Raw genomic sequence first — 21315 nt, forward strand, 5'->3', positions numbered from 1 at the left:
ACTTGTCCAGGATGACAGATGGACTGTCTCTGGGTATCAGTAGCTCCTGTTGTTCGTGTGCCAGAGGGAGAGAGAGAGAGTGTGTGACGAGTGTACGTGTCCCGTGTGTGACGCTCCCTGCCCCTCACTCTCTGCCAGTCGTCATCCCTCCACGAGCAGGAGGGCAGCCGGCTTGTGAATGGATCCCAAGGGCTTACTTACTCCCCAGGCCACTCCTCACATTTTGAAGGTGACTCATTTTCCCCTTCATGTTAAGAAAGTAAGCAAATTGCACTCTTTCAAGTTGTCATTGGGCCTTTACAAAGCCTCTCTGCGTGATTGTTCAAGCAAAGATGTGACGGGGAAGAGAGGCCAGGGCGTAGAACCTTCAGCAGTGACTTAGCCTTGACCCTTTGGGTTTGTAGCCTGCCGCACCGGCCTCGTTTGCAGAAGCCTGAGGTCTCAGGAGGCAGCTGAGGGTGAACGGGGGCCCACACAGGGTTGGCACAAGCACCACCCTGAATGCAGGGTTATTGGTGTCTACGCTTGTGAGAACCCACTTTCCTTCTACCTCCCAATTTGCTAAAGTGGATGTTTATTGCAAGGAAAGCAGAGTGTCATACTCTCTTATTGCATTTATGCAGGTAATAAATAAATAAAACCAGCCAATAAAACCTGAACTCCGAGGCACCAGATTTTACGTAGACAGGGAACTGGCTTTGATAAGACTCCCTCCAAAGGGATTTTCAACCAAATGAGCTGTTATGCAGCCACTTGCCGAATTTCCAGCTTTTAGGAACGGTGTACTCAGTATACTGGGGTATCTGTCAGTGATGTGGAGAATCTCGTGGTTTTTCCTGGGGACACATGTGACTTCAGGGCGGCTGAGAAAGGGATCTGTGCATTTTGGGCAGCGTTAGTAATGGAGCTGAAGGCCGGCTGCTGCTGACGACGCTGCTGCCAATATCATGATGATTTTACTGAATTAAAATAAATCGGCCACATGAGAAGCAAACAGAAAAACCGTTCGAAACTGTCGCAATTCTCAGGAACGACAAAGAGATTTTCTCGTGTCTTGTTTTCTAGGCGTGGCTGCCAGTTATTTTCCTGGGTTGGTTTTCATTTAGTTGAAAAAGCGTCTTGTGTTTTGGTGCTCATTTCACTTTTTTTCACGTAAATCTCTGGAGTAACAAGCAGATCCCTCCTCCGGCTTCACCCAGAACAGTTGTGCTCAGCATCGCGCCCTGCAGACTCGGGTATTTTCCCGCGGGGCACTTACCAGAGCGGCTTCTACCAGAGAGGCAGGATTCTCCCTACAAGTCCTTTTCTACCATCCTGTTCGGAAGATGATGTGGTGTAACTGAGGCTTAATTCACATACCACGTGATGTAAGCTTCAGGTGGGTGATGCGACGATGCGCCGTTTGCATCTGGTGCGAAATGATCACCGTTGTACGTCTGGTTAACGTCCGTCACCACACATAGTCACAGAACGTTTTTTTCTTGTGATGAGAACTTTTAAGATTTACTCTCATAGTGACTTTCAAATGTGCTTCGCAGGATCGTTAACTATAGTTGCCGTGCTGGGCATCACAGCCTTAGGACTTCCTTTATAACCAGAACTTTCCACCTTTATAACCGGAACTTTCCACCTTTTGACCCGCTTCACCCCACTCTGGCAACTACCAGTCTGTTTTCTCTGTCTGTCAATGAGCTGGATTTCTTTTTTTCAGAAAATAAAAATTTCCCCACCTCATCGTGCATGCCTTGGTGGGTGACATTTCTCTGCACAGTTGTCCCCCGCCCCCATTTTACATACCCTTCCAGGCCCTTTCAAACATCATCTTGTCAATAAAGCTTTTCCCGATGTCCCAAATTAAAAGAAGGTCTTTCACTTTGAGATCTCCTTTACGGGGGTTGTTAATATTTCCGTGCAGTTACTCTGGCTCTTTTGGTGACGTCTCTGTCCGCCATGAGCTTCATGAGGACGGGCCATCGTGTCTTACTTCTCTATCTCCTTTATCACCCAGCACTTGGCCTTGCACCCAGGAGGCATTTCGTTACTCGTTGTTGATTTGACCTCCTGTTAAATGGCCCTTACTGTAAAGACCAGGAGTGCTTCTCACCAAGGTCACTGTTGACATTCTAGACGGATCAGCTGTTCATCATTCACTTTTGGGTCACTGAAGGCTGGTGTCCTGAGTCCCTCCTCAGCTAATGCCTGTAGCCACCTGCCTCGAAGAACTAACATACATCCTGCACATTTAAAACTGGCAGAGGTGGGCCAGAGGGAGAACCAGGAGAAGAGCTATTTTGAGGTGGATTAAGAGAGGTAATTCCTTTTTATTGTGCAAATAGTTGCTTTTGGTAAGTCGGGTAAGGAAGTGAATTGAAGAATTTTGGTAATTTTGGGGTGCCTGGATGGCTCAGTTAAGCGTCCGACTTTGGGTCAGGTCATGATCTCATGATTTGTGGGTTCGAGCCCCACATGGGGCTCTGTGCTGGCAGCTCAGAGCCTGAAACCTACTTCGGATTCTGTGTCTCTCTCTCTCTCTGCCCCTCCTCTGCTCGCCTCTGTCTCTCTCTCAAAAATGAATAAATGTTAAAAAAAAAAAAAAAAAAGAATTTTGGTAATTTCATAGCATCAACTTTGCATTTTGGCTTTATTGCCCATGAGGGCACCCCAGTTTTATTATGTGCTCAGTGGGATATAAGTACCAGAATGTAGGCTCCACGAGGAAGACTATATAGTGTCTATAATAGGGAAGATTCTTAATCTATGTTTGTTGAGTGAATGAATAAAGCTTGTTAAAGACAACCAGAAGTGGGATAGAATCTTAGAGCCATTTTGAAACTATCACTAATTTTCAGGTATATCCCATGGGCCCCGTGAGGAAAGTAACATGAAAGCCAGGCACTGCCAGTTTGAGATAAGAGCATCTTAGACCCAAATGAGGAGAGTTGGGAATTTGCACAGTCTCCACAATAACAAAGGTCACCATGGAAATTTCTTACCCGCGACATCTCCTCACATAAAGCCACCCTTCCGACCACTTTTGGACCATTTCCCTTCAAACCAGCACCATTTACAACACTTTGCTACTTAAGGATTTTCATTGTGATGTTGAGTTGTTAGGTCTGTTTGGTTTGGTTTGCTTTGGTTTTGCTTTTGGGTTTTTTGTCTCCTCATCCAGCAATGATGTTTAATCAGGGTTTAAGGCATGGTTCACGTGCTGGATTGCTGATGGCTGCTTCAGGGTTTTGTTACACTATGAAATGTATATATCGGCTGGCAGTCTTCCAAAATATGGATCAGGGAAGAAAGCTGGACAGTCCGGGGCACCCTTGTGGGAATTCCTCCTTAGAAGAGGCTGTAGCTGTTACGAATAATGCCTCTGGCTGCCAGCATTTTCAGGACAAATGTGATTTACATGAGCTGAGTATATCAGTGTCTGTAATACTAGTTTTGAATCTAAAGTGTTGTGGGTTTCAGGCAGTGTGTTTCTCCTCTCAGTCATCTTTGCTTAGGTGCTGAGTCACTTGACAAATTCACTGCATACTTAACTGGGTGTCATGTGCCGCGGGGGGCATTGGGAACACAAAGACGAGTAAGACCCACCCGTGCTTTCGGGAGCTCGAGGTATAATGGAGGAAACGGACACAGAACAGAAAAGAGTGAACAATAACAATATAAAGAGGACAATGGTATAAATATGCATAGGGCTTTGTAGACATGCAGACTGGGGGCACCCAAGCGGTGGTAAGGGGCAGTAGCGGGGAGCGGTTGAAAAAGGCTTCCGTGGAACAAACTGAGGGTGGCTGGAGGGGAGATGGGGTAGGTTGAATGGGTGATGGGCCTTGAGGAGGGCACTTGTTGGGATGCGCACTGGGTGTCGTATGTAAAAGATGAATCACTGGGTTCTATTCCTGAAGCCAAGACCACCCTGTCTGTTAACTAACATGAATTTAAATAAAAAAATAAATACAAAAGAGGGAGAGAAGAAGAGGTTGAAGTGAGCCTGTCACTTGAAGGATGACAACTGCCAGTACTTGTTGCTAATGAAAAAAACTGAAGCTTTCAATTACAAGTCAGTATTTTGGAAGACCTGTATTCACCACCAGTAGCATGACAGCCCCTCAGATCTCGAAAGACTTTCCCTGCGATACTGGTGGCGATGGCAGTGACTGGATTTTTTCATATTGGATGATGAAATGTGTCGATATCTGGAAGGTTGCCATAGTTCAGTGGACCGATGCGTGATGTTACCAGATCACGCTTGAATAGAAGATCCATGCCAAGTTCGACCAGTGGATTTGAACATAACTGAGTTCAAGACATTTACCTATGTGATTTTAGATTCCACATTTCTACTAATCTTTGAGAAACTACCTCTTGTAAAATGTTGGTGTAATACCATAAAAGAATATCCGTGGTAATTATCTGTGAAGGCTATTAAAATATTCCTGCTTTTTCCAGTTAAGGTAAAAAAAAAAAACAAAAAACTTCCAGAGAAGTAACTCCTAGACTCTCGAAGGACCCATAGAGCTCAGGTTGGCTGAGACAGGGAAGGCGTCCTAGACAAATGCACAGAGGCAAGAGACGGAATGGTGACTTCAAGGAACAGGAAGCATTCTTCTCAATAGACTGAAGACTTCAAAGGTGACTGGCAGATGAGGGAATATGCAGGGACCAGACATTATCATAGGGACCCGTGGGGCCCGTTATGGCGTCTGGCCTATAGGAGGTCCTCATTAGATACTTGTGAAAGGGATGGGGACGGACAGTGGGGCACCATAGAAGCAGAGGAGTTGTGTGATCAGACCTTGCACGTGTAAGCAAGTGTGGGAGCATGAGGGTCAGGTGGATGCAGTAATCCAGGCGCGAGGTGACAGTGGTGTCCTGAGGTCGGGAGGCATTCACCTGGTGGCTCGTGATGCGGGATCTGAAGAGAATAATGCTGGAAGCTAAAATTGGCAGGATTTGATAATGGCTGAGTACAAGGGTGTGACAATGAGAAGAGAAAGAATAACACTCAGGTTTGATTTTAAAAAAGAAGTGAGATTTGCCGTCTTTCAGTTCAGAGCCCGTATTAGCAGAAAAATTTATAATTGTGACAGTGTAATTCCAGAAATGGAAGCGAAGTCTAATTTTAATTTGATCTTTTTACCCACTCTGTTGTACATAATGAAAAGATGGGCTTCATGGAAAAAGGGTTCATTTTGCCTTGAAATTTTCAAGTAAGCAGCATGTCCGATATCCAGCAAATATCTTTCATGTTATTACTCTAATGTTGGGATGATTTACTGCCTTTCCCATAAAAACTGCTCTCAAATGGCAGAGCAATGGTCAGTGGCATTAATATTTTAATGCGATTTTGTTCTGTGCCATTAAGGCATCCACTGATCAATGGCAGAGTTTCACAAATACGTTCCTGCTAAATGAGCCCAACATTTAGTGAGCAGATTCTTCATTGAGAGCAGTGAATCAGTCAGTCCTCAATAAAGGTTTTTATCTTTGGCTGATAAAATGATTTAACTGTCATTACCAGTTAGTAATCTGTGTTTTCTCCCCCAAAATAGGAATAACAATGTTTTGCCATTGAGACCTTCAGTTTTCACACAGTGTATTTGGTGGCATAGAGGGCACAGAGGAGGCATGGAGGCGGGGAATGGGGCAGTCTTCCCTGGAGAAGTGTTTTGGAGCCAAGCTTGCGGGATGAGAATGCTCTGAAAAAGTGGGTAGTGTGGGGAAGGCACTGGCTAGCCAGGGCAGGGAGACGCAGCACCCGCTGGCACCGTGTGCCTTGTTCCAGAGGCCTAGTGGTGTGCATACGTGAAGACGGGAGGGTGTCCGGAGAGATACTGAGGCAGAAAGGCAGACCGAAGAGCAGTGGAGAAGCCCTTGTGTGCCTTATCCCCGCCGGCAGCGAGAGGCCGTCACCAGTCTTCGTGTAGAGATGTGATCAGATGTGAGTTTGAGGAAGCTCTTTCAGAGCGGTCTAGAAGACGAGAGGTGGACGGCGGGCAGCAGGGAGGCCCGTTGGAAAGCCAGTGTCCCGAAAGCGGTAGCGGTCGCAGGCAGTTACGGCGTAGTGAGGGAGGCTGGTCGAGTCTGTTCGTTGGGGTTAAATGATATAACTAGTCTCCTGTTGCCCGTTTGCCTCCTGGCGCGATCACTCAGAGTTTTGGCCCTTGCAGTTTAGTCTTGGGTTAGTCAAGGTTATCTCTCTGGCCCTGGATTCATTGGCTTCCCACTGGGCACATGGTACTCTCCCAGTAACTACTTCGAGTTGATCTGATCTGCTGGGGGGGGGGGGGCATGACTGAGAGCCATCGGGGCAGATGGAGACTTCGAGCCCCAGGGTTAACCCAAGAGGGAGCACAGAGTTCAGTTCGTTTTACCATCACCTCATTTAAGGAACCCGGGACCCTCAGAGCCTGTTAAGACCAGATGGGTACGTGTACTGCCCCAGACTTACTAACGGGCGGTTTCAAAAGTGTGGTGGGAAATGGGTTACTTGGAATTTGGAACACAGTGTTGTCTGTAAACAGGAAGAACTCGCCTGATATCATGGCCATTTGCATCTCCCAGGCAGCCCTGGGTGCACATCACAAAGCAAGGAAAAGGACTCAGGGAATGAAAAAGTGGCCGTGGTCCCGGCTAAAGGAGCCCAGTGGTCACAGGACGCTGCTGAGTGCAGACCGACGCGTTTTAGGGTTGATGCTGGCACAGCCCCCCAAGAAGCGAATCTCCCCTTGGGCCCACTGAAGTATGAGAAGTGGCTGTGTTGTAAAAAGAGTGTCAGGCTTGAGTCAAGGGCTGTGGGTGCAAATCCCAGATGGATCCCAGACCTTTGCTGATTTCCACAGTCTCACGCTGCCTCTCTTTGGGAGTGCCTAGCACATAGCAGATCCTCGATAACACTGTCGAGAGGATCTAGAGAGAGAGCCAGCCAGCCGGACCTGGCCCTGGCTTCTGTCACCCTGGTGATGGCCACGGTGGGTGGGACAAAGGCTGGCAGACTGAGGCCTACCCAAAGTTATGTTTTCTGTCAAGAGCCCTACTGTACTTTCCAGCATGTAAGATCTGGCTTGGTAGACGTGAGATGCTTTCTATTGAGTCTAAGAAAAAGCACGTGGGATTTTTTTTGGCTCTAGGGAGCTTTAGTTACCTCCTTCAGCGGACGGTCCTGCCTTCTTCCACTCCTGCCTACCGCACCTGCCCCCATGATTACTTTCTACATGTAAAAGCAAATAAAGTATTTTACACAACATGTCACAAGCTGACATATGACACTGAAAAGGAAAAACTAGAAAAGGGTGAGGGAATGAGGGACCCTGGGTGGGGCTGTAGTCAGGGTGTTCTTTTAAGCAAGGGAGGGTCCAGGTTAGACCTCGGTGAGGAAGGCCCCATAGAGGGTTCTGGGGGCAGCGCCCCGGGACACATCCTGTGTCGGCCTGGCACGTGTGAGTGCATGGGGACAGGAGGAGCGAGGGCTGGCTGGAGAAGGAGTTCAGAGAGGGAGTGGGGCTGGTGGTGGTTGTTACTAGTTCTTATCCATTGCAGACTAATATTTTTGTAGAACTTAATGACAAAAATTACTAGAAAAATGAAATTTTTAAAACATAGGAAATAAAAGTCTAATGTTTTATTATTAGAGTCCCGCAAAGTTCTCTTACCAGGTACCTGTAGAAGTTTCTAAACGTTAGCTTGCGATTCTTTCCTGACTTTAGCACAGAAGCACAGGCTGAGCTGTGCTGTAGGAATCCCTCATCAGGACTTGGCCTGTAAGCAAGAGCGGGGGCCGTTGGAGTGTTTTGAGCACAGGGAAGAGCCTATCTGTCTTCTGTTTGAAGAGAATCACTGAGAATCACGCCTGGAGGGTGGAGTGCAGGGGACACGGGGAGCCCTGGAGGGTGGAGCGCAGGGGGCATCGGGGTCTGTGGGGGGAGCAGGGAGACTGGCAGAGACTTGCGTTTTATGGGCCAGAGAGGAGGGCGACTCAGACCTGGGTGGTCACGTTGGAAAAGGTAGAAAGTGGTGGATTCCTGGTCTTGTTTTTAAGATTGAGCCCACAGAATTTCCTGGTGGATCAGGTGAGGGCGTGAGAGGGAGAGAGAGGTCAAGGGTGACTTTGGGTTTCTGCTTGAAGGACACAAAAGATGCATTCCTGTCAGCGGGGACTGGGACGGCTCCAGCCCGGGTGGAACAGGCCAGGGGACTCAGGGGTTCCATTTTGTTTATTTTGAATCAGACTTTGAGCGTATAGATGCGGTCGAGTGAGGCATGTGTGGACATCGTGACGTTGCCTGAAGACCTGTGACCAGAAGGGGAACCTGAGGGCTACAGAGAAACATCCTAGATGGTGTAATTACTTAGTTCGAAAGTGTCCAAGGAAGCCAGTTTGAGAGCCTCCCTCCAAGATCACATGCTGACATTAATTCTCCCTACTTGGAAGTGGTTTCTTTTTTTTCCTATCTCATCACAAGTAAGAAAAGAGTCTCCAACTTCAGAGGCACCAAATTTGGTTGACGTTTCGTTCCATGAGGCAGCTGCAGGACTGGTCAGGATTTAAGAGCATCTGGGTGCATCAGTCCGCCACCCGCTTGGGGGCCAGGATTGATCCACCTTCTCCCATTGCTGGCGGTGATCGATTTTACTGCCCAACCTTAGTACTACCAAACACGACAGCTCTCGGTAGTCTCTTATTTGGTGAATAAAAAGTGAGGTGTAAAAGTGTAGAGAGATCATGAGTCCAGTTCTTTATAATAAATATATAATATACGTGCACTCACCACACAACGGATGCTGGAAGGTAATGGCGTTAAAATTTTACATGTGATTATTTGCGTAGCGAGATTGTTAGTGTCTTTCCTCTTGCACTTTTCGGTGTGTAATAAAGACATGTGTTGCTGAAGGGCACGTGGATGGCTCAGTCAGTTGAGTGTTCAACTTTGGCTCAGGTCACGATCTCGCAGTTTGTGGGTTCGAGCCCCACATCAGGCTGTGTACTGAGAACTTGGAGCCTGGATCCTGCTTCGGGTTCTGTGTCTCCCTCTCTATCTTCCCCTCCCCGTTCATGCTATGTCTCTTTCTCTCTCTTTCAGGAATAAGTAAACATTAAAAAAAAAAAAAGTGTTGGTTAAATAATCAGTAACAATAACCATTTGTTAAAGAAAATGAGCACCACAGCCACGTGACCCTCTTCTCTCTGGCCCCCCCAGCTCACCATCTGCTACCTGGACATGCTGATGACCAGCGAGGAGCGCCGGAAGCAGCTGAGGGACCAGTACTGTTTTGAATGTGACTGTATTCGATGCCAAACCCAAGACAAGGTATGTGTGTGGAACCAGCTCGGAACATCTCCCAGGAAAGACTCCTGTGGTCTTTCAGAGAACTCAGCTTTTATTGCGTGAATCCAGAAGGACGCTCAGCACGGAGGGGGAAACTAAAAAGATGCGTCATGCCGCGTATATTTTAGCCTCTTGAACTTTTATCCCCCACGAAGCAGTGAGAGGTTTACTGCCAGGTAAGGATCTAGAGAGCTCAGGTTCTAGAGGGCAGAGAGGCATTAAACGGGTCATTAGGACACTGAGGCCAGGGTGCTGTTAGAGCACACAACGAGAGGGTCAGGTGACCTTACGACTGGTAACCACTACTGCTTGGTAATAAGCGTACCAAGTTGTAGCCTGTGTTTTATTTCCTCAGGTTTGTTCTGTAAGGCTTTTTGCTGTAGCACTTCGTCAGACAGAGATCACTTATCCAGCAACTTTGTCTCTCTGAGAAAGGAAGAAGGGCCAAAAAAATGCCATAAAGATAAAGAATGAGCTTTTCTCCTGTACTTCCCTCACATCAGACCTATCTGCTTTGAGTTTGCACACAGTCGAGTGACCTGATTAAATCTTACTTTGGTAGAGTATTCTGAATTTGTTGGAATTCTTTTGTAATCCCAGTGTCGTTTAACTCAATAATTGTAAATTAGGAAGTGGAACTCAGAACGTTCACAGATCTGCCTGTGGGAAAGGACGAAGCAAGAGGTGGCAGAACCCAGTCTCAAACCCAGATCGTTTGACTAAATCTAGCGTTCCTTCCACTGCCGCAGCCATGTGTGGTCTCTGGTGGCAGCATTGATAAAGAGAGGACCTGAGCTCATTCTAATGATGCAGGAATCCATGAACATGATTAGTTTTTCGTTAAAAAGAACTTTTAGAAATAAATGAGCTACATGGGAAAAGTTGGAACCCCTGCTCATAGCTCCCCAAGATTCATTCTATCTCGGTGTTAGCCTTTTGCCACAACCAAGCATGCTGGAGTTCTAGAGGATCCCTTGGGATTTTTCCCCAGACCAGACCCTAATCTGGAGTAGCGGAAAGCGAGCTTCCTTCCCGCCAGCACCCTTGGATGGGAAGTCTTGGACTTAGTGCCTCTCCCATGCCATCTGTATTGTGTAGACCTACAAAAAAATTTGATTAAGTACTTATTTATTTATTTATTTCCAGAATTGGGGTCATGTTCACTTTTGGTTTTTGTTCTGGTTGAAACCTGGCTAGAATAGTATATTAGGGAAAGGTTGAGCTTCAAATAACAGATAACCCAACTAAAACTGGCTTTGGTAGGTATGGTACATTTGTCTCCAGACTTCTGGAGAAGCAGTCTAAGACAAGAGCAGCCGCTCACAGGCCTCATCACAGACCCAGAATCCTTCTACCTCCCTCCGTACCCATCCCTACACGTGTCAGTTGTCCTCATGGCCCCAGGGTGACTGGCACCCTCAACACTGAGTCAGTGTGTCCAGCCTCTGGGCACGAAAAAGAAGGCAGAGAACAAAGGAAAAGTTTCCTGGGGATTTCCACCTGCGTGTTATTGTTCAGAACTGTGTCGTATGATCACCTTTACTGTGAAAGAGGTGAGGAAACTACATTTTAGGTTTTCAGCCTTTAAATTAGAGGAAGACGGGAGAGGAAGGTTGGGAATGGCTTTTGGGTAGCCTATCCATGGTATCCGCCATATTCATCGAGACTGTTTTCTTTGAGCTAAAAGTTTGCCTAATACTATATTGGGAATCTCTAGAGAAAGAGCACCAACAGGGTGTGTGTCTGAAAAGTAGCGGGGACGGGGGGTATTTATGAAAAGGATTTGGCCCATGTGATTGTGGAGGCTTGGAAGTCCCAAGACCTGCAGTTGGTGAGTGGGAGACCCAGGAGAGCTAACAGGGAAGTTCCGGTCTGACCCAGGAAGAGCCAGACTTCCATTTGAGTCCAAAGGCAGGGCAAAAACAGTGTCCCAGCCCAAAGGCAGTTGAGCAGGAAAGACTTCCCTCTTGCGGTAGGGTTAGTCTCTGTTTTAGTCAGGCCTTCAACTGATTGGGTAACAGCGATAACAACTAACACACTGGGGAGGGCAGTCTACTGATTCAAATGTTAATCTCATCCAAAAGCAGCCTCTCACACACACCCAGAATAATGTTTAATGAAATATCTGGGCACCCTGTAGCCCAGTCAAATGGACACACAACATTAACCATCACAGATGGGCTAGAGATAGGCCAAGTGGTAAAATGGAAAACATACTTGCTTGTTCTGCTGGACTGTATTCCATTCTGTATCTGACACCCTGGGTGGCCTTGGGAAAGCCATTCAAGCTCTCTGATTTATCCTGTCATCTGTAGCCAAGGGACTCCTATCTCACTGTGGTTTTGATTTGCATTTTCCTAATGATCATTATGTTGAGCATCTTTTCATGTACCTCCTGGCCATCAGTGTCTCTTCACACCTGTTAGAGTGGCTAGAATCAAAAAGACACGGAATAAGAAGTGTGGATGAGGTTGTAGAAAAGTGAAGCCGTGGGCAGTGTTGGTGGGAATACAAACTGGTGCGGCCTCTGTGGACAACAGTATGGATGTTCCTCAAAAAATTAAAAATAGGGGGTGCCTGGGTGGCTCAGTTGGTTAAGTGTCCAAGTCTTGATTTTGGCTCAGGTCATGATCTGAGGGTCATGAGGTCAAGCCCCGCATCAGGCTCCATGCTGGGCAGAGCCTGCTTGGCATGCTCTGTCTCTGCCCCTCCTGCTCTCAGGCACAGACGTGCGCTCACTCTCTCTCTCTCTGTCTCTCTCTGTCTCTCTCTGTCTCTGTCTCTGTCTCTGTCTCTCTTTATCCCTCTCTCTTTCTCTCATAATAAATAAGTAACCTTAAAAAAATAGAAAAACCACATGATCCAGCAATTCCACTGCTGGGTATTTAAAGGAAATGAAAACACTAACTTGAAGAGTTATTTGCACCCTCATTTGCAGCATTATTTACAATAGCCAAGACATGGACTGACCTTAAATGTCCACTGACAGATGAATGGATAAAGAAATGTGGTGTGTGTGTGTGTGTGTGTGTGTGTGTGTGTGTGTGTGTATTGAAATATTATTCAGCCATTGAAAACAAGGGAATCTTGCCTTTTGCAATAACATGGAAGGACCGCAGGGGCATGATGCTAACGGAAATAAGTCAGAGAAAGATAGACAAGTTCTCTCCGTGTGTAACACAAGAGAACTAAACTGGGTGGTCATAAAGCCCCTTCCTGCTCTGTTGTACCATGTTTCTCTGAAATATTTCCCCGTAGAAATGAATGGGGTGTGTATTCACGTGAGAATATAAACTTGATTTCAATTAGCTCATCAGTTATATTTCAGGCTTCTATTTATCTGAGAATTTTGTTCTGTTTGTACTGTAAACGTCCTTCCTGAAATCTCTGTATTGCTGATTTGCTTTGAAAAAATAATGCACAGGTAAATCCAGCTTAGTGCATTCCCCAGAGATTATAAATTCAAAACTACTTCGGTCAAAATTCAATTTACTTCAGTTCCTAGATTCAAAGTGTTCGAGATTATTTTTCTGCTTTTCTTGGAGCCTAAGAAATTCATCTCGACAGGTTTCTGTGTCGAGAAGTATTTATTACGGGGTCTCCATCTGCGAGGTGCTGGGCTCACATGGTATCATGTTTCAGGAAGGCAGGAGGCCTTTAATAGCGGGTGTAATTTGCATGTGCGGAGTTAGCTGTCATTTATAATCAGCAGCAGCTTAATTTCTGGAAGGAATAAAACGTACCTTCTAAGAGAGGTTTTGGAATGATTTGGCTTCTCCTGTGGCTTGCCCAGGTCAGAATGCTCGGCAGTGGAAACAGAATAGACCAAATGGAATTGATTGTTTCCATAAGTTTGTGGGTCGTACAGAGCTTGCTTCCTTGGATGTCACGCGCTAAGTTTGTGGGTCGTACAGAGCTTGCTTCCTTGGATGTCACGCGCTTTGTTGCAAGAAAAAGCTACATTTACTGGCCACGTCACCTTTTCTTTCCTAAAGCCTGTTACATCCAATCCTTCTCCTAAAATACAGTGTCTGTCAGCTTACTAACAACATCCGTGCCTCACTCCTTCATGATCAAAATAGCCCTTAACTCGTCATCTGGCCCTCAATGTCCTCGTTCACCCAGCCTCGACCCTGTAGCACAGCAAGTTTTCTGAGCTACTGCTGTTTCCATGTCATTGCTTTGCTCAGAATTTTCAAAGCATTTACCACTGTCTCTAATGTTCAGGGTAAATGTCAGACTCTTAGCATTCAGTGTCCTCCAAAGTGATGACCCCACAGCCCAACCTGCCCTCTTTCCCTTCCTTTCTCTTCTTTCCCCAACTCATTCTATCCGATCACATCCTTTCACCTCTCAGAAGCCTGCAACCTGGCTTTCAGGCACATATCCACACACATCTGTTTATATATATAAATACAGGTAGACGTGTATGTAGGCTCTAACAGCTATCAATCTTATATTGATTTGTGAAATAAGAGTGACAGGAAATAAGAGGAAAGCAAGTCAGTGTCCAAAAAGCAATCCATATGATCCTGTAAAGTGACTGGAAATAAATCACAAATTAAATTTCCCAGCAGCCAAAGCTGAATGAGTAGTTTCAGAAGTTACTGTAGCTGCGAGGTCAGACATACACCTGTTGCTCTGCCGAAGCAATTTTTCCTGGCCCTGAGGCCAGAGCTACTCCAAAGGGTCCCACAAGACTCAGTGATCAGCTTCCTGTCAGACTGCCACAATTATTTAAATAGCTGATTTTTATAATATTCTCCAATGTGGCTGATAGACATTTCACATTGTAACATAATAAAAGAAGTAACAAGAAGGGTTAAAACTCATATGCTCTGGGGCGCCTGGGTGGCTCAGTCGGTTAAGCGGCCGACTTCGGCTCAGGTCACGATCTCGCGGTCCGTGAGTTCAAGCCCCGCGTCGGGCTCTGTGCTGACTGCTCAGAGCCTGCAGCCTGTTTCGGATTCTGTGTCTCCCTCTCTCTCTGACCCTCCCCCGTTCATGCTCTGTCTCTCTCTGTCTCAAAAATAAATAAACGTTAAAAAAAATTTTTAAAAATAAAAAATAAAACTGATATGCTCTTGTGTCCTCTCTCTCTGATGGTTTGCTTCATCCCAAGAATAAAATTTAGGCTGTACAGGGGAAAGCAAGGATTGCGCATCCTTAGACGATCCTCCATTAATGGTATTTCTTACAGTCTTTTCAGTTCGTTATTGTAATTTGTATTAAAGTGATACATGCATATAGTTTGAAAAGCCAGAGTACTAGAACCCAGTTCAGAACACTAGTACACTTTCCTTCCTTGCTCCTGCCCACATCCTACCCCCGAGATAACCCACTTTTGGCTTCTGGGATTTACTCCGTGATTTAAACTGAAGCTCCCTTAAATCACACCCTAGGGATGTGGTTTGCTATTCAGTTGGTTTAATGACTATTTTTTTTTTATTCTTAGGATTTCATATTTGCTTTTTTCCCCATATCTCCCAGTTTATGTTTTGTATCTTTCCACCTGTTTCTCCTTCATAGTTTCCTATTTACCTCCATAGTTTCCTATAGTTTCATAGTTTCATAGTTTCCACTGAGTACTCCTCTGTTACTTCTGTATTTGAGCATCTTAGTTGCACCCAAAGAGTCACAGTCAGTCAGTGCTGTAGCCTATTCACTGGATTGAAATCATGTTCCGGTTGTTGACTTTTGTCGGTTACCTTCCTTAGCGTTGTATTTCATGAAGTGGCTTGGAATTTTATACTGCAGGCTTGTTTTTAGGGGAAAGTATTTTGGTTTTGTTCCTTTCTCTCCTTCTGTGCTCAGCCCCTGTCTGCTAACCTTGCCCTTGCCTACCCCGGACAGGGGGTATGTAATCACCACAGTGATATCCAGGCTACTGTAGATCTGGTTACTTAGGTGATGGGTGACAGAAGGACCGTCTGTGTCTTCTGACCTGTGCAGGCCCAGCGCTTCCGGAACATATTTAGCTTAAGGGACCAGATCATCAGCCCTGTGTCTTCAACCTCTTTTTACAAGGGAGCCTTACCTTATCCCCTGGCTTTAAGCCTTAAAGCTGACTCTATTCCTCTTTACTTTTTTGTTTTAATTTTTTATTTATTTTGAGAAAGAGCAAGTGTGAGCAAGGGAAGAGCAGAGAGAGGAGGAGAAAGAATCCCAGGCACGCTCCACGCGCTGCCAGGGCAGAGCCTGATGCAGGGCTCGAACTCACGAACTGTGAGACCATGACCTGAGCCAGAATCAAGAGTCAGACTCTTAACTGACTGAGCTACCCAGGCGCCCCTCTACTCACCCTTCTTACATGAAGCATTTCTTGTCCCTTTCAACCACTGCTACTGCCTGCTTCCAGACCTGAGGCCCTAGTTCCCACTTGGTTTATTCCTTTCCCTTTCTGTTCTGTTTTGGGTCCAAGGAGAGTTTCTCTTGTCTTTGAATTAGTAAAGCTATTTTTGATTTCTCTTTTTCTATTTTACCCACTCTTACTAGGATTTGGGCTAAAGGGGAGCACCCCAAAGTCTGACCTTATAGCATGTTGCCTGGACGTCTGCAGTTTGCTTTCCAAGTACATAGGTACGAATTCAGGTCTTTGGAGGCAAAGGAAACCGTGAGGATAAACAACGATCTCATTCTCCTGAGGGCTCCCAAGTGTGTGTGAGCCTTTTACCCAACACCAGCCTGTCTGTGGAGAAGGGATCTAGATCTCGTATCACAGGGCCTTCTGAGGACAGAGACGTGAGTAGTCGTGCTGAAAACATATGCCCTCTGAAAATAGTTTAATAAATGGCTCTGTGGAGGGGAGAAGCCCCAGTAAGCTTCTCATCCCTCGATGCTCCAGTGCTAAGCCCAATTCCTCTTCTTTTCTTCTGTAGACATAAAGCACTGTCAATTACTGTCCTGGGTAAATATTTCAGCCCCTCTTTGAAGATCCTGTCCTGTAGCATGGAATTTCCCTTCTTTGGTCCATTCTGAGGCCCTCTGCAACACGTGTGCATCATGGAGCCCCGAAGTGGCCCGACGTCCTCCCCAGAGCACCTTCCGTAGGTGCTGTACCCCAGCAAGACCGTGACCAAGCTGTGTTAACCGGGCACAAGAGGTAGGAGCGAGGCAAGGACGAAATGGAGACTGAAGAAGCAATAAAGGGAGTGTTGGAATTAAAGCCGTAGTCAAAGGAAATGAGAGTTCTCTGCCCAAGACAAACTCTATGGTAACTTGAGTCTATTTCGAATATGAGCGTTTACTAAAAGGTCATCAGTTAAACCAAGATTTTTTTCTGCTGCCTTCCTCTGTTTTGCTAAATTAGTTGTAAGCAGAAATGCCTCGTGGTGGGACCGTGAACTCCACCGGCTCCGACTTGTTTTCTATCACAAGTTTTAACAGCCTAAGCAGAAGTGTTCCTGTGTCTCTCATGTTTGCATTGTAATGGAGTTCCATTATCTTCGGGAAGATTAGGAAGGTTTGGCAGGAGATTGAAGAACTGTGTGTGTGTGTGTGTGTGTGTGTGTGTGTGTGTGTGTGTGAGAGAGAGAGAGAGAGAGAGAGAGAGAGAGAGACAGACAGACAGACAGACAGAGACAGATTTTAAGTGGCCAGGGCGCAGCACCGTCTCCTTCTGCAAACCACAGGAGAAAGGCTCTCCCCGGAGTGAGCACCTTGCTGGCTGTCACTAATGTTCAGGTAGGAAAGGAGCTTATTGACTTCATGACCACATAATCCCATCTGCGATGCTGCCCTGAAATAAGGGAGAGGCTTCTGGGCTGGGTACCACAGGCTCTGAAGTTGGCCCGGGAACCGAACAATGGAGCTATTGTGTCTCCTCGGAATATGCCGCCAGCCGCATGACAGGACGTCGCGCCTCAGCTCTGCCTTCTCCCCGGAGAGCGGGCAGCTGTGCCCCCGAGCCCTTGCAGGTGGCTCCGGTTTGTCCAGAGTCCACCCCGGGGTAAGGAGAGGGTGGCTCCACAGGTTGTGGTGACGTAATTCTGTCTCACGACCTTCCCAGTTCTTGCGCAGAAATGCTTTTCTTCTTCTGGCTTTTGGTCCACAAAAGCTCTGACTCGGGGAACAGACTGAAGGGACAGCAGCTGTTGTGACACACAACACAACACAACTGTGTGTTCGTATGCGCCGGGCGTGGTCCCCACCCCACACGCGGCACACAGCGTTCAAGAAGTGCCGTAGGAGTGACCTTTCTCAGAGAATGTTCTACATTACGATGCCTGCTGGAGCTTTGGGGGCACTGCCCACGTGCTGGGTGCTGCCTCCTCTCACTTCATCCCCGTGACTTTATGAGGGTGGTGGTCACTCCTCTTCCCATCTTTGCAGATGAAGTAGAAGCTGTCAGCTGCAGAGGCTGTATTCCTAACCTCTCCAAACTGTCTCTAGAATTTTATGAATAACAAGTATACTTTTCCTGTCTTTTTAAAATTCAGGTATTTTCATTCCGTAGAATTCACTCTTTTTAGCATACAGTGCTGTGCGTTTTGACAAATGCATATCGTCTGCAGCCACCACCACTAAGATGTGAAACAGCCCCACCCCCACTGCATTCCCTCATACCGCTTTCTAGCCCACCCCTGCCCCCCTTCCAGCCCTGCTAACCTCTGATCTGCTTCCTGTCACTGTAGCTTTACCTTTCTCAGAACATCACATAAATCGATCCTAAAAGCCATTTGATTCTGTCTTCCTTCACGTAGCATAATGCATTTGCTATTTAGCCGTGTTATTTTACACACACGTATGACTATGGAATCTCAGTACTTGGTACCTTTTTATTGCCAAATAGTATTCTATTATGTGGCTACTCCGCAGGTTATCCATTCATCAGTTGAAGGACTTTCGGTTCTTTTCCAGTTGGTGGTGGTTATCAGTAGAGCCACTGTAAATATTCACGCACAGGTTATTGGAGGAACATAAGCTTTCGTTTCATCTGTGTAAATACCCAGGAGTACGCTTGTTGGCTTGCATGGTCAGTGTATGTTTAACTTTATAAGAAACTGCCAGACTGTTTTCCAATGTAGCTGTATCATTTTGAATTCCCACAGGCAATGAGGCAGCATTTCAGTTACTCTACATGCTTGCCATCACTTGATTTTTTTGTTGGTTTTTCTTCTGTTGTGATCATTCCAATAGAGTGTAGTGACATCAGAAAAGTGCTGTTGGTATTTTGATAGGGATTGCATTAAAGCTGTAGAGTGCTTTGGGTAGTATAGACATTTTAATAATATTTGTTCTACCAATCCATGAGCATGGTGTAGCTTTTCATTTGTTTGTGTCACCTTCAATTCCTTTCATCAGTGTCTTGCAGCTTTCAGAGTAAAGGTCTTTCACCTCTTTGGTTAAGTTTATTGCTAAGCATAAACTTTTGGTGCAATTATAAATGAGATTGTTTTCTTAATTTCTTTTTTTGCTACTTCATTATTAGTATATAGAAATGCAACAGATTTCTGTATATTGATTTTGTGTCCTCTAATCTTACTGGATTCATTTATCAGTTCTAGTAGTTGTTTGGTGGAGTCTTCGGGGTTTTCTATATATACTATCATGTCATCTGCAAATAGTGAAAATTTTACCTCTTCCTTACCATGTTTGATGCCTTTTATTTCTTTTTCTTGTCTGATTGCTGTGACTAGGACTTCCAGTACTATTGCATAAAGTGGCAAGATTGGACATCCTTGTCTTGTTCCTCAGTTTTTCACCATTGAGTATGATGTTAGCTGTGCGTTTTTCATACATGGTTTTTATTATGTTGAGGTACGTTCCCTCTTAACTTACTTTATTGAGGGTTTTGGTCATGAATGAATGTTGTACTTTCTCAAATGCTTTTGCTGCATCTGTTGTCCATGATCATATAGTTTTTATCCTTTCTCTTGTTAATGTGTTGTATCACATTGATTGATTTGCAAACATTGAACCACACTGGCATCCCAGGAATGAATCCCACTTGATTGTGGTGAATGATTTTTTTAATGTATTGTTGGATTTAGTTTGCTAGTGTTCTGTTAAGGATTTTTACATCTGTGTTCATGAGAGATACTGGCCCATAGTTCTCGTTTTTTGTAGTGTCTTTTATCTGGTTTTGGTATCAGGCAAGTGATGGCCTCATAGAATGAATTTCAAAGCTTTCCTTCCCCTTCTAGTTTTTGGAATAGTTTGAGAAAAATTGTTATTAATTCATCTTTAAATGTTTGGTAGAATTCACACGTGAAGCTGTCTGGTCCTGGACTTTTGTTTGTTCAGAGTATTTTAATTACTAAGTTTCATTGCTGGTAATCAGTCTGTTCAAATATTCTATTTTTCCTGATTCAGTTTTGGGAGGTTGTATGTTTCTAGGAATTAATCCATTTCTTCTAGGTTGTCCAATTTGTTGGCATATAAGTTTTCATAATAATTCTCTTCTAATGCTTTGAATTTCTGTGATGTCATTTTTGTATTTTTTTTCTCCTTTCTGATTTTGTTTGAGTCCTCTCTCTCTCTCTCTACCTTTCTCAGTCTACCTAGAGATTTATCAATTTTATTTATCTTTTCAAAAAAACCAGCTCCTGATTTCATTTATTTGTTTTATTCCTTTTTTAGTTTCTATTTTTCTATTTTATTCATTACTGTTCTAATCTTTATTATTTCCTTCCTTTTACTGGTTTGAGGTTTGGTTTGTTCTTTTTGTGGCTTCTTTAGGTACCAGGTTAGGTTGTGTGTTTGAGCTTTTTCTTGCTTCTTGAGGTAGGCCTGTATTGCTATAAACTTCCCTCCCTCAACAGCTTTTGCTGCATCCCAGAGGTCTTCAGCTGTCATGTTTTCATTTTCATTTGTATCCATGTAATTTTTTATTTCTTCTTTGATTTCTTGGTTGCCCATTTGTTGGTTAATAGCATGTTATTTAAGCCCCATGTATTTGTGCTCTTTACAGATTTTTTCTTGTGGTTGATTTGTAATTTCATAGCATTGTGGTTGGAAAAGATGCATGGCGTGACTTCAGTCTTTTTGAATTTGTTGAGAATTGCTTTGTGGCCTAACATGTGATCCATTGTGGAGAATGTTCTGTGTACCCTTGAAAACAACGTATTTCTGCTGTTTTAGGATGGAATGTTCTGAATATATCTATTAAATCCATGTGGTCCAGTGTGTGATTCAAAGCCACTATTTCCTTGTTGATTTTCTGTTTGGATGATCTATCCAAGTGGGGTGTTCAAGTCCCCCATTGTTATTGTATAACTATCTATTACTTCCTTCCTGTTTGTTATTAGTTGCTTTATATATTTGGGTTCCTCCATGTTGAGTGCATAAATATTTATAATTGTTAAATCTTCTTGTTCGGTTATTCTCTTTATGTAGTGTCCTTCTTTGTCTCATGTTACAGTCTTTGTTTTAAAGTCTATTTTGTCCAATATAAGTATTGCTACCCCAGGTTTCTTTTCACTTCAATTTGCATGGTAAATGCATTCCTTCACTTTCAGTCTGCATCTGTCTTTAGGTCTGAAATGCGTCTCTTGCAGGCAGCATATAGATGGGTCTTGCTTTTTTATCCATTCTGTCACCCTATGTCCTTTGATTGGAGCATTGAGTTCATTTACATTCAAGGTAATTATTGACAGGTATTTACTTACTGCCATTCTTTTATTTGTTTTATGGCTGTTTTGTATTTCTCCTCTGTTCCTTTCTTCTCTCAGTTTGCTGACTTTCTTTAGTGATATTCTTAGATTTCTTTCTGTTTGTTTTTTGCATATCTGTTACCAGTTTTTGATTTGTAGTTACCATTAGGTTTGTATATAACATCTCATGTATATAGCAGTCTATATTTTTTATGTTTATTTATTTGTTTTAAGAGAGAGAGAGAGACAGAGCACAAGCCGGGGAGGGGCAGAGAGAGAGGGAGACAGAGAGAATCCCAAGCAGACTCCACACTGTCAGCACAGAGCCCGACGTGGGGCTCAAACCAACGAGCCGTGAGATCACAACCTGAGCCGAAATCAAGAGCTGG

General features: G+C 44.8%; 1 protein-coding gene across 2 annotated transcripts in view; it reads left to right on the forward strand.

Moving 5' to 3' along the window:
* The window catches only part of SMYD3 (SET and MYND domain containing 3), a 645009-nt gene that overhangs the window by 493740 nt on the left and 129954 nt on the right, over window positions 1-21315 (forward strand). For both annotated transcript variants that reach the window (XM_030301800.1, XM_032591869.1), the window contains one exon: window positions 9204-9314. In XM_030301800.1, coding sequence (XP_030157660.1) covers window positions 9204-9314 — 111 coding nt within the window. The remainder of the gene's footprint in view (window positions 1-9203; window positions 9315-21315) is intronic.

This window comes from Lynx canadensis, chromosome F1, assembly GCF_007474595.2.
Source record: "Lynx canadensis isolate LIC74 chromosome F1, mLynCan4.pri.v2, whole genome shotgun sequence".
NCBI classification, from domain to species: Eukaryota; Metazoa; Chordata; class Mammalia; order Carnivora; family Felidae; genus Lynx; species Lynx canadensis.